The sequence below is a fragment of the Sciurus vulgaris genome, assembly GCF_902686455.1.
Source record: "Sciurus vulgaris genome assembly, chromosome: 9".
Taxonomy (NCBI): domain Eukaryota; kingdom Metazoa; phylum Chordata; class Mammalia; order Rodentia; family Sciuridae; genus Sciurus; species Sciurus vulgaris.
Window position 1 is genome coordinate 83,748,360 of NC_136469.1, and position 17,889 is coordinate 83,766,248.

Consider the following 17,889-nt stretch of genomic DNA (forward strand, 5'->3'; position numbering starts at 1 on the left):
TAAACCCCTATCTCTCACCCTGCACAAAACTCAACTCAAAATGGATCAAGGACCTCGGAATCAGACCAGAGACCCTGCAGATTATAGTTGAAAAAGTAGGTCCAAACCTTCAACTTGTTGGCTTAGGATCAGACTTCCTTAACAGGACTCCCATAGCCCAAGAAATAAAAGCAAGAATCAACAACTGGGATAGATTCAAGCTAAAAAGATTTCTCTCAGCAAAGGAAACTATCAGTAATGTGAAGAGAGAGCCTACAGAGTGGGAGAATATCTTTGCCACTCATACTTCAGATAGAGCACTAATTTCCATAATATATAAAGAACTCAAAAAACTCTACACCAAGAATACAAATAATTCAATCAACAGATGGGCTAAGGAAATGAACAGACACTTCACAGAAGAAGCTGTACAAGCAATCAACAGATATATGAAAAAATGTTCAACATCTCTAGTAATAAGAGAAATGCAAATCAAGACTACTCTAAGATTTCATCTCACCCCAATTAGAATGGCGATTATCAAGAACACAAGCAACAATAGGTGTTGGCGAGGATGTGGGGAAAAGGGTACACTCATACATTGCTGGTGGGGTTGCAAATTAGTGCAGCCACTCTGGAAAGCAGTATGGAGATTCCTCAGAAAGCTTGGAATGGAACCACCATTTGACCCAGCTATCTCACTCCTTGGCCTATACCCAAAGGACTTAAAATCAGCATACTACAGAGATACAGGCACCTCAATGTTCATAGCTGCTCAATTCACCATAGCCAGATTGTGGAACCAACCTAGATGCCCTTCAGTTGATGAATGGATAAAGAAACTGTGGCATATATATATACAATGGAATATTACTCCGCCATGAAGAATGATAAAATTATGGCATTTGCAGGCAAATGGATGAAATTGGAGGATATCATGCTAAGTGAGATAAGCCAATCTCAAAAAACTAAAGGACAAATGATCTCACTGATAAGCGGATGAGGACATATAATGGGGGGTAGGAGGGGTTAGCGTTAGGGTTAGGGTTAGGTTTAGGGTTAGGGATAAGGAGGGTGGTAAGAATGGAGGAAGGAAGGACTGTATAGAGGGAAAAGAGGGGTGGGAGGAGTGGGGGAAGGGAAAAAAATAACAGAATGAATCAAACAACATTGCCCTATGTAAATTTATGATTTTTAATTAAAAAAATGGAAAAAAATAAAAAATAAATTTAACTTATATAACTTAAAAAAAAAAAGAATAGAGTTAGTGATTTATTTGTCACCATCACCTACCACCACTACTATTATTATTATTACTTATAGAACTGGGAATTGAATCCAGGGCCTCACACTGAACCTTAGCCATTTTTTAAATTTTGAGACAGGGTCTTGCTAAATTGCCCAGGTTGGCATTGAACTTGTGATCCTCCTGCCTCAGCCTCCTAAGTAGCTGGGATGACAGGTGTACACCACCACACCTGGCTGTAGCCAGTGTTTTAAATAGCAGGAATGGGCAAAAGAACATTCGGGGTAGAGACAGGGAATATTATAAACAAAGTATGGTCAATTCTGTCATAATGTTACATATGTATTCCTAAAAACTACCATGGTGTGCAAAATTGTGTAATAAAAGACACTGGATTGGGGAACAATGGGATTAAGAACATCACACTAAAAAATTTCATCTACAACACATAGAAAACAGTAAACTAATAAAAACAAGTTTACTCATATAAAATTGTTAAGAAATGTTATAGTAAGTATGATACTTTATTTTCAAAAAGATCTATAGTTTGCTTATGGAAGGGTGCATGAAGAATTGTAACTTGTATATTATTGTGAAGTGGGGAGGAAGGAATATTTTCTATAATATCAGATATGGCTGATAACACAAGGTAAACTGAGGTAGCTGGCAGGTATTTAAAGAGTGGGCTTGTAGGTTTTTTGTGTATTCCTATAGAGCTCTGTTAAGTTAGGTGCAGTTTTCTACATTGACTTAGTGTTTCTCATGACTGAAACTATGCTTAAACAAACATGAAATTTGTGTTATGCTCAAATGTGCTTAAGGCTTTAAGAGATTACTGCCTGCTGTCAATCAAGATACCTGCCCCCATCTAAAGGAAGGCATTCATCATAGCTCAGTGACATTCCCTCAAACAAATAAGAGGATAACTGTAAAATTAATTTTTCTTTCTGAACCCTTTTCTGTCTATTCTAATCACCTAGAAAAAATCATTTGCATACAAAAGGTGTGCATTGTAGTGACAATGACCTTCTATCTTACTTATATTAAACATTTTTTGCTATGAAAAAATATATTTAGGGCTGGGGAGATAGCTCAGTTGGTAGAGTGCTTGCCTTGCAAGCACAAAGCCCTGGGTTCAATCCCCAGAACCGCAAAAAAAAAAAAAAAAAAAAAAAAAATTATATATATATATATATATATTTAAAAATACAGACTTAATAAACTGATGTTTCTATTTTACCTTGAAAACTATGTACTTCTTTTTTCTGGGTTTGATTCTGTGAGTCAGTGGGGGGTGGGGGGCTGCTGAAGACTAAAACCAGGATTTCTCATATGCTAGGCCAGAACTTTACCACTTAGCTATATCTCTTTTATTTTTTTGAGACAGGGCCTCACTATGTTGCCCAAGCTTGCCTCATACTTGTGATCCTTCTCTCAGTCTCCTGGTCTTGCAAGTGTGCACCACCATACCTGGCTCCTACCTAGTGCTTTTGTAAAGAAGTAAACTAGTTATAATTAAGTTTTATTTAATACCAAAGACATTATACCTGGAAGTTTATTTCTATCACTAGTTGAGGGTAGGAACTTTGTGTGTCCTTTGTTTTTATGTCAGAGTCTGAAGTAGGCATTTGAGAAATGAATATTCAACCTTGAAACAAAATAGAAGCCTGTAAAATTTGCAAATAAATGCATCCTCTCTAAATCTCTTCTGTTATGTTTAAAATAAATTTCAATAAAATTTGGTATGTGATTACTCAATCCCAGTTTACCAGAACACACTCTTTTGATAGTTATTCCATATTTTTTAGATTTCACCAAAGATTTCTTAAGCCTAAAAATAAATAATATGAATGATTAAAATATAAAATGTTATAGTACAGTTCTAATAGCTCCCAACTCCAACTCAGAAACAATTAAATGGCATATGATTTAAATATACCTAATTCATTTCCTGTGTACATATATCTCACCATCATGTATATCCACAAGACTAGGATCCTAATTAAATAAGATATATTCCAAGCTTGTATAAATATATAAAAATGGTGTCTACTGTCATGTAAAACTAAAAAGAACAAAAAAATATATATATATAAAACAAATTATATATATATATATGTATATATATCTAATTCAGGGTCCTTTAATAAAAGTTTTAAATTTTCATCACCTCTCAGCATCTATACCAGCAGATTATTTCTGATATTTTTCTCCTTTATAATTGTAGGAGAAACATTTTTTAAAAGAAGAGAAGTGTAAACTCAGCCAGGAATTGAGCACAGTTGCAACAGAAAAAAACAAAATGGCTGGAGAACTAGAAGTTCTGCGATCTCAGGAACGCCGTTTGAAAGAAAAAGTTGCTAATATGGAAGTTGCTCTTGATAAGGTAGTTACCAACTAAATATATGAAGTAATTACCATCCAATTAGTTTCTAATTGCACAGAATTGTTCCAAATGAACGTTCTATGTAGATGTAGGAACTGAATCTATCAACTTGTATCATATCTCAAGTACCTAGCACAAAATTAAAAAACAATATTTTATAGAAGATTCTCTTCTGAGGTTTAAAAACATGGTCATAATGTGTTTTTGCCAAATTACCTTTTCCAGGCTAACACAGGCCTTGGAGCAGTTTGATATAAGATATAAGATGTCCTGACATCCACAGTGGCCTGAATAAGTAAAAATGTCTTCACAAGCATCTAACTTATCCCTAAAGAATGATGTGAACACTGGGAAGAAGACAGCCTCTTTTTTAATGTAAAGAAAGTAATGCTAATGTTTGGAAAGTTGTGGAGTCCAGAAAGTGCAAGTTAAAACACAGATTAAAGAATGAGAAAAACAAGTGACACTGGTTACTACTGCAGTTTATTAGGGAGGATAAACCTGTTTTCTTGTTACCTAGAAACTCTGGAAGACCAAAATTGTACCAAAATAAATTCTTGATTCCTAGGAAATCAGAGCCTTCAATGGTCAGATAAAAAAATCTGTGATTCCATCTATGCCACCTTTGTTCCTAAAATCATGTCACATTTACTTAACAAATTTCAGTTGTGGTTATTTTTATTCTTTGCTGAGGCTGTTTGCTTGGTCCATTCATTCTTTGAGTGTCCTTTACATATTAAATGCTATATGTATGCTGAGGATACAAAGGATAAAGATTCGTCCTCAGTTTACTGAATAAAACAGATGAATAGATAATTATAAGTGTACTGGGAGTGGTTTATTTCCTTGAAGAGTGGGCAACTCTGCACTTATAGGTTAAGCAAGCAAAAGTGCATAAAGAATGGAGGATAAGCCACTTGTGATTGCTTGATTGTAGGCATCTTTGCAGTTTGCAGAATGTCAAGATATAATACAGCATCAAGAACAAGAATCTGTGCGGCTAAAACTTCAACACACTTTGGATGTAAAGGTAAGGGTTTCTTTAAATCATAAATAGTAGTTTAAGCAGAAGTAACACCTTTGATATTTTTAGATTTTCTTCATGCACTTTACTCAAATGTATTTTAAACATTATTTGATCCTGGCAATTATTAAAATCTGTGCAAGCATCATTATATATTATAGCTGACCTTTTTATGTAGGATAACAAATGGAAACACCACACTTTATCCTAAGTTGAAAAAAAGCAAGTAAAATACAAACAAGCTTCACAAGTCCCTACCTGGGGAATACCCAGGGGAAGAGCCTTCCACCCAGAGGCATGGAGCAAGTCCAGACTCAAAGAACTTGAGTCCTCAGTTTATTTGGCTTATTTGGGAAACAAAAGTGATGTGATCTACATGACCAAAATGTGTTTTTTAACAACAGTACATTATACACTGAAATATGTATCTATTTTCAGAAGTATACTGTAAGTTGCCAGCATATTTTAAAAACTTTTTATTCTTTGTATGTGTGTGGAATGGTAGGGGGTCCTGGAATAGAATCCAGGCCCTCGAACATGCTAGACAAATACTCAACCACTGAGCTGCATCCCTAGCCTTTAAAGTCTTCATAATGGATTTCATCTGTGAAATTAAAAAAATGCATTTTGATTTCATAATTCTTTGGAGTTGTATGAAGGTGCTATTTTTCTCACAACTGTATTGTTTTCCAGGAACTTCAGGGCCCTGGATATACTGCAAATCCTCCCTTGAAACCACACCTTCTCCAGGCAGCATCTGCTATTCGTTCTCATTCTAATGTACCATCTTCCCAGTCTACAGTCAGCTTCCTATCTCATGTAAGTAACCAGTCTTATATTTCATGATTCAAATAACATAATATGTAAGTAACTTTAAATTGGGAAATTTTTCACTAAAAATAATAACTAGCATTTTCAATTACTAGGTTTTAGATTTGTACATTTTCCTATAAATCCAATGGAATTCACATGAATGAAAGTACTAATGTGGTGTTTTCCTGGGGTAAACAAAAATGAAATATTCAGTGTGATTAATGCTCACAATGATTAAATTATTTAATAGCATTATATTTAATTCTTTGATTATTTCCATCACAAACATTTTCAGATTACAAAGTAAACATTGAGATGGCTAAAACAAGCATCACTTCAAATGCCAAGGGCAATTTGGTATATTTAATTCTCTACCATGTTGAAAATTATTTGCTGTACATTGTTTCCATGTGAACTTACTTTAAATAAAACATTTTATTAATCATAAAAATTTTAAGCCCTTTAGTTAAAATGTTAGTAACTTTGGAAATTTTTTAGTTTAAAATTTCATGATTTTAAAGCTCAAGAAAAAAATATGTACAATGTAAAATTTAGGTTTTATTTCCTTGGTAGGTATAAATTCTTTATAATCACTATTCAAGTTCTAACTCTAGGAAAGTGAGATATATTCAGTCAATTTTACTGTTAAAAATCCTATCTAATGTGTGGTAGCAGGATCACCAGTACCATTACTAGTTATCCTTAGTACTGGTCATTTCACCAGTACCATTTAATTAAAAATTGTTTACTTTTTAAATAACTAAAAGTTGAAATGGACTATCATATACTTAAGATGTATGCACTGAAAAATAAACTACCACAAAGAATATTTTACTAAGTAATAGAATAATTGTAATATTAGAAGTCTAACATTCTCTCTCACTGGAATTCAGAGATGGCAGATGAAGGACAGGAAACTACAGCTTTTTAAGTGTTCTAAAATTGCTTAACTTCTTAAAATATGTTCATGTTACATTTATAAAAATTAAATCAATCCTCCAAAAGTAACCCACAAATTAAACAACTTACAACAACAAAGATCATCCCATTAGAGATTTTTTTGGGACCATAAATATATCTTTAACTTCTTTGTGTGATCTTGGGCAAGTCTGTTCCATATATTGTACCTTGGTATTTTCATCTCTAACGAAAAGTTTCTGGAAAGATGATCTCTAGGGTCATTTAGGAAGATCAGCTCTGAAATTTCATAATTTTTCTTTACCTTAAAGCTATTTTATGGGACTGAGAGTATAGATAAGTGGTATATGCTTAGCAAATGCAAGGCCCTGGGTTCAGTCTCTAGCACAGAAATAAGAGGAGAGGGGAAGGGATGAGAGAATCAGCAAAATTTACCTAGTTGCTTAATACATTACTGTATTTTACTATGAAGAATCTTGTGTTATTCAGTTTTCCATCACTGTGACAAAATACATGAGAAAAACAACTGAAAAGAGGAAATATTTTTGCTCACAGTTTTAGAGGTCTCAGTCCATAGTCAGCTGTTTCCCTTGGTTTGGACATGAGACAAGACAGAATATAATGGCAGAAGGGCATGGAGGAGGGAAGCTGCTTACTTTATGTCATCCAGGAAGGAGAGAGAGAGAAATATAGAAAGGCAAAGAGGTTAGGGGCAAGATAGAGTACCCAAGGGTATGTGTCCCCAAGTACTTACTCCTTTCAACTAGGTGCCACCACCTAGAGTTTTTACCACCCTCCATTATTCTGTCAGCTATGAATTTATCAATGGATTAAACCTTTGATGAGGTTAGAGCCCTCATGATCCAATCACTTCCAAAAAGCTCTACCTCAGAACCTTGCTACCTCAGGGACCAAGCATTCAACAAGTAAGCCTTTGGGAGACATTCCAGATCCAAACTATAACAGATTTCACCCATCACTAAAAAGTGCCAGTCATATGTCTGTTAAATTCTTTGCCTTTCTTGTTTTGTTTTGGTAGTAGGGATTGAACCTAGGGGTATTTATCAGTGAGATACATCCTTTTTTTATTCAGGATGGCCTTACTAAGTTGACAAGGTTGGTAGCCTCAAACTTACTATCTCCTCCTACCTCAGCCTCCCAAGTAACTGGGATATCAGGCATATACCACAGTGCCCAAATTTCATTACGTTTTTAAATAATTCTAATAGCAAAACTGAGCTATACTACTTGGGAGACTGAGACAGGAGGATTGCAAGTTTGAGGCCAATCTGGGCAATGCAGCAAGATCCTACCTCAAAAAAAAGGATATAAATATATATGTGTGTGTGTGTGTGTGTGTGTGTGTGTATACACACACACACATACATATAGATGACAGACTGTCAAGAATGCTTTATACAATTAATTTCTTCTCTTACAAATTGCTCATTATACTGCTGAGGTGTAGCTCAGTGGTAGAGCCCATGCTTAGCATTCACAGGCCCTGGGTTCAATCCCCAGCAACAAAAAGAACAATATACATTCTTTGTTTTGTTCACTGATGTGTCCCAAATACCTAGAAATCACTCCCTTCAACTAGGAAACTGTAGGTGTTGAGTTTGCCTAATGGGTAAATGAATTTACTGTAGAGAATTTCTTCAGATTTCCATTGTTTCTTCTGATTAAATCAGTTTTAAATTTTACTTTTGCTCTTTGTAGGTAATTTTTCCTTTTGAATGCTCTTAAGATTCTCTCTGTTTTGGTCTATAGTAGTTTTCTTACAGCATGCTTAGGTATATTCTTTGTATCTATCTTTCTTAGGATTCACTGATCTTTCTGGATGTATATATTGATATGTACATTGATTGTAGAAATTTTTATCCCTTATTTTATTATTTATTTTTCCCGTTCTATTCCCTTTTTTCCTTCTGGGACTCCAGTTACACCTATTAGTTTTTTTCATCATGCCTATGTGTCCTTATACTTTTTTCTCTTCTGCCTATCCTTTTCTCTCTCTACTTCAGTCTGTTTTTTTGATAATTTATTTTCCAGATCATTCATTATCTCTTCACCTGAGTCCAGCATACTATTAAACCCATCAAATAAATTCTCTATCCATATTTAAAAACCATAACATGAGATATCCATTTAATTCATTTTTTATACTTTTGTATGGAATTTTTTTCTTATACTATTAAATAACTACAATGGTCTGATGTTTGTGTCCTCCCAAAATTTATTTTGAAACTTAACCCCTAAGGTATGGTATTGAGAAGTGGGACCTTTGGGAGGTGATTAAATCATGAGGGCTTCACCCTCACAGAGGGGACTAGTGCCCTTTAAGATGAGCTTCTGGGCTGGGGAATAGAGCTCACTAGCCTAGCCTGTGTAGCCTGTGTGAGGCTCTGGGTTTAATCCCCAGCACTGCAAAAATAAATAAATAAGAGAAAGGACCAAGGGAACTTTTTAACCTTTCTCCCATGTGAGAACATATGGCAGGCACCATTTATGAAGAATAGACCCTCAATCTGCTGGTACCTTGATCTTGAGTTCCCAGCCTCCAGAACTGTAAGCAATACATTTATGTTTATAATGCTACCCAGTCTATAATATTTTGTGAAAGCAGCCCAAATGGACTAAGATAGTTAACTATTTAAAAAATTGAAATAATCCCATTATCTAAATTCCCTCTAGGCCTATAAACCTTGTTTCTCTTGATTTCTAATATTATTGTCTGTTTCCTTTGTTTCTTTTTTTAATAATTGAGTTCTGGACATATGAAAAAAAATTTAGAGATAATTTGGGTTTCTGGATAATTTTTTTTTCCTTCATAGAGAATTTATGTTTGCTTCTGTTCTGAAGAACATGCTCAATCCTACATCACCTTAACTCATTGAATGACTGAAGAAATTCTGATTATGGTTCTTATTGCAAAGCCTGAGGTTTAACCAGACACTATCCACCTCTGGTATGATTCCAGGTTTCTTCCCTCTACTTTCTTGATTCTACTGAAAGCTCATGGTATTTTCTTAGTCTCTCAGAAGCTTCTTTTAGAATTGGCAAATATTTCTAGAGAAAAGTGACCGCAAAACCTCACTTCTCTGAATTTTGGCCACAATTCTTTGCTGCTTTGGTAGCTCTCTAAGCTGACCTTTTATTTTAAGTCCCTGGCATTGAACCCAGGGCCTTGTCATGTTGGACAAGCGCTCTTCCACTGTGCTACATCTATAGCTCTAGGCAGACATTTAGAAAAAAATATTTTTCTTGTAAATTCTGAACAGAAGGGTTGGTCTTAAATTACTGGAAAAACGATTCCTCTACTATAGTTATTCCTTGTTCATACAATTTTGGGTAATACTATAAACTACTATAGAACATAAATATTTAGCTCTCCTTTAGCCTCAGACACATACGTGCACATGCACATATTTCTTTTCCTTATTTAACACCACCCCCCATGAAATAATTTCATAAATTTTGGTTAAATCATGTTGAGCGTTTACATTTGTATGACTTTGTAAACACTATTCCCTCACTGAACTCTATGATGAACTATGATCATATTTCTTTTTTTTTTTTTTTTTTGTCCCCTTTGCCCTTAGATTTGTTTTGTTTTGGCTTAAGGTTCTAAATGCCTTGACCTAATTACCTCTCAAATTCTCTGAAAGAGAACCATAGTGCTCCTTTTAGTCTGAGCCAGCTAGTCAGTTAAGGTTAGCAGTTCCTTTGTTGGGTGTGTGTATTTACACATCTGTGTGTGTTTTAACAGAGCCCTCCATCTCCTGCTGTCATCTGGATCGTTCCTCTTTAGGCCTACTGCATGATTGCCTTCTTGGATTTTCCTTCCACCCAAATCTGGAGAATTTCCTTATCATTTTTCCTGTTTTTAGGTTTACCTCTTTCCTTGGTTTATTTCTTTTGGTGGAACATGTAATGCCCTAACTTCCTATTGTGAAGGATGCATTTCATTCTTTTGTCTTAAACTTCATGTGTCTAGAAATGCCTTTATTCTTCACTTATATTTGATTGATGCTCAGAATTTTGTTGCTATTTTGACATTTTTATTCCAGAGCCTTTGTGTATGACCTATCTTTTCTGTCTTAAAGATTTAGGATCTTTTCTGTACCTTTGGTATTCATTGCAAGATGATTTCTGCTGAGGGGTCTTTTTCTCCATGTTGTGCTGGGTTCTTTGAAAACTTTGTTGTTTAGTGCTCAGAAATACTCATATTTATTGTTTTCTTTCCTCCATTTTCTTGTCTTTCTCTTTCTAGAATTCTTATTAATCATCTATTAAACCTCCTAGAGTGATTCCCTAATTTTCTTTAATTTTGACTCCCATTTTTTCTCATTTTTTATTCCCACTCTTTGAGAAATTTACTCAACTCTTTCTTCCAAACATCTTTTGACTTTTATCTGTTATTATTTATATGTGTATATATATATGTGTATATTATTTATATGTGTACATATATATCTGTTATTATTTATATGTGTATATATATGTGTATATATATACAAATGTGTATATATATATATATTTATTTGTGCATGTATACACACACATACACACACACACACATATTTTCTAGGAACTCTTTTTTGTTCTTTAGATCTTCATAGCTTCGTAGCTTTCTGTTCTTTCATGGAGGCAATATTTTATCTCTTCTATTTAAGTATAATAACTCAGGGTTTTTAAAATTAATTTCTTCTCAATTACTATTTCTTCCCACTCATTTTTCTGTTTTGATGTCTGTCTTTCAAGCTAGACACTTTCCTTCCATGCTTGGTGGTCTTTGGCTGTCCCTTTGTATTTAAGATGGATGGGTTCTAAAAAAACCTATTCACACACTTTGTAAGGTTGGCAGGGTTTGTCAACTGGTTAGGTATTACTTTTTTATTGAGGGACCCAAAAATGATCTATAGATCTTTATTCTTGGGGCAGTTTACTCAAGGGGAGCATCTGTGACCCCAGCAGCACCTCCTGTAGACTTTGAGCCAGCTGTGCCATTTCATCACCCCTCCCTTTTCCTGGTCCCAGGAACCCGAGACTCGAATTTCTGAGCTGTTTGGAAATACTCTGGTGCAGAGCAGCTTGCTTCTTGTTGGCTACTTTTTGAGGTATTTCAGGTTTTAGCTTTCTTTTTTTTTTATTATTTTATGATTGATTTTTAAAATTATTATTTTTTTGTTCTAATTAGTTGTACATGACAGTAGAATGCATTTATTTTATGGTTCTTTTTAGTTACACATGACAGTAGAATCCATTTTGATGTAATTATACAAGCATGGAATATTTCTTATTCTAATTCAGACCCCAGTACCTCTCCTTCCCCTTCCCTTTCCTACCCTCTGTCCCCTTGCCTCTATTGATCTCTCTGCTATTTACCCGTAGTTCTTTTTTATTTTTTTTTAATTAATTTCTTGTGGATGTAACAGTGGTGAGATTCACTGCAAAAACTAGAAATGGAATCACCATTTGATCTAGTTATCCCATTCCTCGGTAAATGTCCAAAGGATTTAAAATCAAGTTTTAGCTTTCTTTGTTTTGCTAAATCAGTTACAAATTACCGATTTCCCTTCGGTAATTTGTCCCCAAAATTGTTGCCATTACTCATTCAGTGATCTCTCTCCTTTCCTCTTTATTTTCAATTTCTAGTGCCATTTCAGTGGAGGGCTTCATATAGAGCAGAAATAAATGCCAAGTGTCATGTTCAGAAGTAAGATAATACTGTTTGCATTGTTCTTCATTGCCCCTTCATTTAACTTCATTTATCTTTTATCTTTATTTTACTCTTTTTACTTCATGATTCTAATAATAACTGAGATTTACTGAATACTCCTGTACCAGGCATTGTGCAACGTACTTTGTAGATTATCCTGCTTATTCCCCACAATACTTACATGAGGTAGATGCTATCATTATAATACCTGTTTTACAGACAAGGAAACTGAAATGTGAGGAGCTAGGTGACATAGAGCCTTCAGTCAACAAAAACACAGTTGAACCAAGACTTAACCCAGACAGCGTGAGTCTAGAACTTGTGTTCTTAACCAATATACAGTCATGATTCTCTATACTATTTTTCTAAATGCTGTTTACAAAAATAATTTAAATAGTTGTTATGTAAATAGATACTGTACCTGAATTGATATTGTGCTTTATTAGGTCTTTGTAAATGAAGTTCATATAGTTTTAGAGCTTCAAAGGTGTTTACAATAATCCAAGAGATTTCCCTTGTGTTACAGGTGAGAAAGTAGAAAAACTAGGAAAGTTACATTATGTGATTTAGTCCAAGCTCAGATGCTCAAAACATGTATGTTTGTGTATATATAATTGGCAGTTTGATTTATAAGTCTTACTAGTTTGATATGGAAGTATTTTAGATATATTTATGTTTCAGAAATTTTGGTTTCAGCATAAAAAATGAAAATATTTCCATGATGATATAATTTATTTGATTATATGTCAGATTCTGTACATATACACTGTAATTTGTACTGGCTGTACTTGATCTTTGCCACTGGAGTACCCATTGTGTGGACAAAATTTTTAGCAACACTTTATTATTACTTTTGCCCTGTTTTCCTACTCATCTATTCTTAATATGCTATAAAAATAGTGTATTCCATTTTTATTACATTCTTTTAAAAGGAATATAAGTTATGAGAAAATGGATTTGGTCAGACATTCTCAAAATAGAATAGTCTAATTCAAACTGAATGAGATCAAGCTTTTATATTTAGGTTTTTCATTTATCTTCTGCCTTTAGAGAATGGAGATTGAAGCAGTCAAGAAGTGCACACTCTCCCTAAGCATTATTTATCTTATATCATCACTCATAAATGTGCCTATAATGGACTCAAAGTCATTAGAACAGTATTTGGAGATGAAGGAAGTACAGTAGAGATAAAATTTAGTAGTAATTTTGGAAGCAAATCTAACATAAAATGAGTTTAGAGTAAAAATAACAGAAATTTATTGAAAGATAATAGAAATTGATAAAATCACAAAATAAACTTTCAGTCTAACAACAACAATATAAGCTTATATTCTTCTGAAGCCAAAAGGCTGTAGTCTTGCCCTGCAAGAGTATGTTTCCTGGAAACAACCTGAAGTATATCCTAAACTTCAAAGGATTAGAGTGTGGGGTACAAGACCCTTTTGTTGGGCTACTCTAACTTCAGGAAGAATGTATATTTGGTTTGTTCTTTACTAAACTAACAAGAGTCATATGTAAATCATATGTAAAATTTATTTCCCAGGTATTTTCTAATTTTAAAAGTATATTTTTCTTATATTATCAATCAAGTCAAATTTCATATATAATAAACAGTAAATTATTAAAAGTAAATGAACAAGCCAGGAGCAGTGGCAAGAGGATCACAGGTTCAAAGCCAGCCTCAGCAATTTAGAGAGGCCCTAAACAACTTAGCAAGACCCTATCTCAAAATAAAAAATAAAAAAGGGTTGAGGAAGTTGCTTAGTGGTTAAGTGCCCTGGGTTCAATTCCTGACACCTACAAAAAAATTTTTTAAAAGAACAAAACAGATTACAAGATATATAAACATTAAATGGAAAGATTGGTAATTTTTACTAAATAAAAATTCTTAAATCACAAACCACCATAAACAAAAATTAAAAGGAAACTATAACCAGAAAACATGTCCAGTAGCTAAAAAGTGAATAACTACATCAATAGAGGAAAATAGCACACACACCAAGAGTGTTCTAAAGATGAGGACAACAAATTCACAAAGAAGAAGTGAAATAACTGATAGATATGAACAATGTTCAAATTTATTTGTAAACAAATTGTAAAACTACATATTAAGGAAAAATGAATGACCAGATTCACATATAAAATGATTAAATGATAATGGGAGGGTGCAGTGTGATGAGCACTCTTGGTATCATACTTGACTGATCAGCATACACATTGATGTAACTATTTCTGGTTGTTTTTTTCTTTCAAAGCCCATAATTTCTTTTTTCTTTTCTTAAATTAATTAACTTTATTTTTAGGGCAAATTTTAAGTTTACAGAAAAACTGAATGGAAAGTATAGAGAGCTCCCATAGATTCCCTTCCCAACCCCACCCCAGTTCTTCCTACTATTAACATTGTATTGATGTGATATATTTGCTTTAATTGACAACCAGTATTGATACATTATTATTAACTAAAGTCTATGGTTACATCAGGGTTCATTCTTTGTCTTATAAATTATATGTATTTTCACAAATGCCTAAAGATATGTATCTACCATTATAGTAGCATGCATTTGTTTCATCCACCCTAAAAATCTCCTGTGCTTTGCTTACTCATCCCTTTATCCCTTTTCCTGAACTACTGGCAGCCGTTGATCTTTTTACTATCTCCATAATTTTGTCTTTTCCAGAATGTCTTATAGTTATATAGCACATAGGCTTTTCATATAGTAAATTGAATCATATAGTATATTGGCTTCCTTCACATAGTAATGTACTTTTAAGGTCTTTTCATGGCTTAATAGCTCATTTATTTTATTACTGAATATTATTGAATAGTATGTATTTCTTGGTTGTTTTCAAGTTTTGACGCTTATGAGTAAAAATGTGATAATCATGTGAAGTTTTTGTGTGGATTTAAGGTTTCAGCTCACTTGGGTAAGAGCATATTTAATTTTGTAAGGGACTTCCAAGCTGACTTTCAAAATGACTGTCCTGTTTTGCAAACCAGCAATGAAAATTCTTATTGCCCCACACCCTCATCAGCATTTGGTGTTGTCAGCGTTTTGCATTTCAGACATTTTAATAGGAGTTTACTAGTTGCTTGTCATTTTAACATGCAATTCTAATGATATATGATGTTGATGTGACCAATTTTCAAATGCTGATTTGCCATCTATCTATATTTTATGGTAAAATTTCTGTTCAAAACTTTTTCCCATTTTTTGAAAATTGTGATATTTGTTTCCTTATTGTTTTGTTTTATGAGATAATTTTGTTTTGTTTGTTTTGTCTATTTGGGATATCAGTTCTGTGTTTTGAAAAGATTTTTTTCCTAGTGTGTGGCTTGCTTTTTTAACCTTTTGACATTGTCCTTCACAGAACAAAATTTATTAGTGTTTTCTTTCATAGATCATGTTTTTGGTGTTATATCTAAAAAATTTATCACAAACTCCATCTGTGTTTTATCCTATGTTATTTTCTGGGATTTTTCATAGTTTTGCCTTTTATACTTAGAACTGTGATCATTTTGAGTTACCTTTTGTGAAAGATGTCTGTGTATAGATTCATTTTTTGCATGTGAATGTTCAGTTGTTCCATAACCATTTGTTGAAATACTGTCCTGTCTCTACTAAATTGCCTTTGCCTCCTTTTCAAAGATTAATTGACTATATATTTGTGAGTCTATTCTGAGCTCTCTCTTCTCTTTCATTGGTCTTTTTGTCTATTCTTTGACCAATACCATCTTGTTTACTGTAACTTTATGGTTTGATTTGGTTTTTGTGGTGCTGGGGATTGAACCCAGGGTCTCTAGCAGACTAGGCAAGTACTCTGCTACTGAGCTGACTCCCAGCCCCTATGTTAAGTCTTCAAGTTGTATAGTGTCAGTTCTCTGACTTTGTTCAATATTGTATTGGCTATTCTGAGTCTTGTCTTTCCATATAAACATTAGGATCACTTTGCCTATATCCACAAAACAACTTATTGGGTTTTGGATTGCATTGATTTCATATATCACAATGGGAAGAACTGATATAACAATATTGTATATTCTTATCCATTGATATGGAATATCTCTCCATTTATCTCTTTTGATCTCTTACATCATAATTTTATAGTTTTCCTATCTGTATTTTCTACATTTTGCTAAGTATTTTATATTTGGGGGCTATTATGAATGGTATTATATTTTTAATTTCAAATTCCCATTGTTTATTGCTGGTATATAGGAAAGCAATTGAATTTTTTATATTAAACTTATAGTCTGCCACCTTGTTATAATCTCCTAGTTATTCCAGGAGTTTGTTGTTGTTTGTTGTCATTGTGGATTCTTTGGGATTTTCTACATAGGCAGTCATGTCAGCTATGAACAAAGACAGTTTCATTTCTTCTACAAATTTGTGTGCTTTTTATTTCCTCTGTGCATGTGTATGTGTGTGTGTCTTATTGCATTAGCTAGAGCTTCTAGTATAATCTTGACTAGAAGTGGTAGTGAGAAGAGATATTCTTGCCTTGTTTCTGATCTGAATGAGAAAGCACCTAGTTTCTAATCATTAAATATCATGTTTACTATATGACTTTTGTACATTTTCTTTATCAAATTGAGGAAATCCCCCTTCTATTTCTAGTTTGCTGAGAGATTTTACTATCATGGATGGCTGTTAAATTTTGTCAGACATTGTTAGGCTTGGTGGCACATACCTGTAATCCCAGCCACTCAGGAGACTAAAGCAGGAGGATCACGAGTTTCAAGACCAGCCTAGGCAACTTAGACTTTGTCTCAAAATAAAAAAAATATAAAGGGCTGGGGATATAGCTTAGTTGGAAAGCACCCCTGGGTTCAATTGTAGTACCTTAAATTTTTTTTTTTTTTTTTTTTTTTTTTGGTGGTACCGGGGATCAAACCCAGGGCCTTGTGCTTGCAAGGCAAGCACTCTACCAACTGAGCTATCTCCCCAGCCCCCCGTACCTTAAATTTTTTAAAAAGATTTTTTGTCAGATTATTTTTCTGTATGTAGTAGTATGATTAATTTTCTTCTTTGAGTTTTGAATGTTAACCCAGCCTTTCATACCTGGAATAAATCCCATTAGGGTAAGGTATATAATTTTTTTATACATTGTTGAATTCAATCTGTTAACATTTTCTTATGAATTTTTACATCTATATTCCTGGAAGATACTGGTCTATAGTCTTCTTGTAGTAGCTTTGACTTTTGTATTAAACTAATACTGGAATCATAGAATGAATTAAGAAGTATCCCTTTGACATTTATTTCCTGAAAGAGAGTGGAGAATTGGTATAATTTCTTCCTTAAATGTCTAGTAGAATCACCATCGAGCCCACCTGAGTCTGGTACCTTCTGTTTGGAGGGTTATTAATTCAATTACTTTAATAGATATATACCTATTTAAATTGTCTGTTTCTTCTTGTGTGAGTTTTGGCAGACTAACTTTCAAGAACCTGTTCTATTTCATTTAGGTTATCATATTTGTGGGCTTAGCACTGGTTAAAAAAATTATAAACATCAGTGCTGGCTTTAATGGATTTTTTTTTCTTCCAATACTGGGGAATTGAACCCAGGTGTGTTCTACCACTGAGCTATATCCCCAGGCCTTTTTATTTTTTACCTTGAGACATGGCCTCACTAAGTTGCTAAGGTAGACTGCAAACTTACGATCCTCTTGCCTTAGCCTCCCAAGTTGCTAGGATTACATGCATGTGATACTATGCCAGGTAACAGTCGTGTTTTAAACTAATATTCAGTGGGAAAATGCTCATGATCTATGAAATGGCTAAATATCTGGTGACAAAG

At 33.8% G+C, this 17,889-nt stretch overlaps 1 protein-coding gene across 13 annotated transcripts in view; it reads left to right on the forward strand.

Annotated features, from left to right (window-relative positions):
- The window catches only part of CCDC158 (coiled-coil domain containing 158), a 101,812-nt gene that overhangs the window by 47,265 nt on the left and 36,658 nt on the right, over positions 1–17,889 (forward strand). For 8 of the 13 annotated variants that reach the window (XM_079152695.1, XM_079152698.1, XM_079152691.1 and 5 more), the window contains 4 exons: positions 3,453–3,611; positions 4,549–4,641; positions 5,329–5,454; positions 12,308–12,394. In XM_079152695.1, coding sequence (XP_079008821.1) covers positions 3,453–3,611; positions 4,549–4,641; positions 5,329–5,454; positions 12,308–12,394 — 465 coding nt within the window. The remainder of the gene's footprint in view (positions 1–3,452; positions 3,612–4,548; positions 4,642–5,328; positions 5,455–12,307; positions 12,395–17,889) is intronic. The other 5 variants (XM_079152704.1, XM_079152692.1, XM_079152694.1 and 2 more) reach the window with 3 other exon arrangements.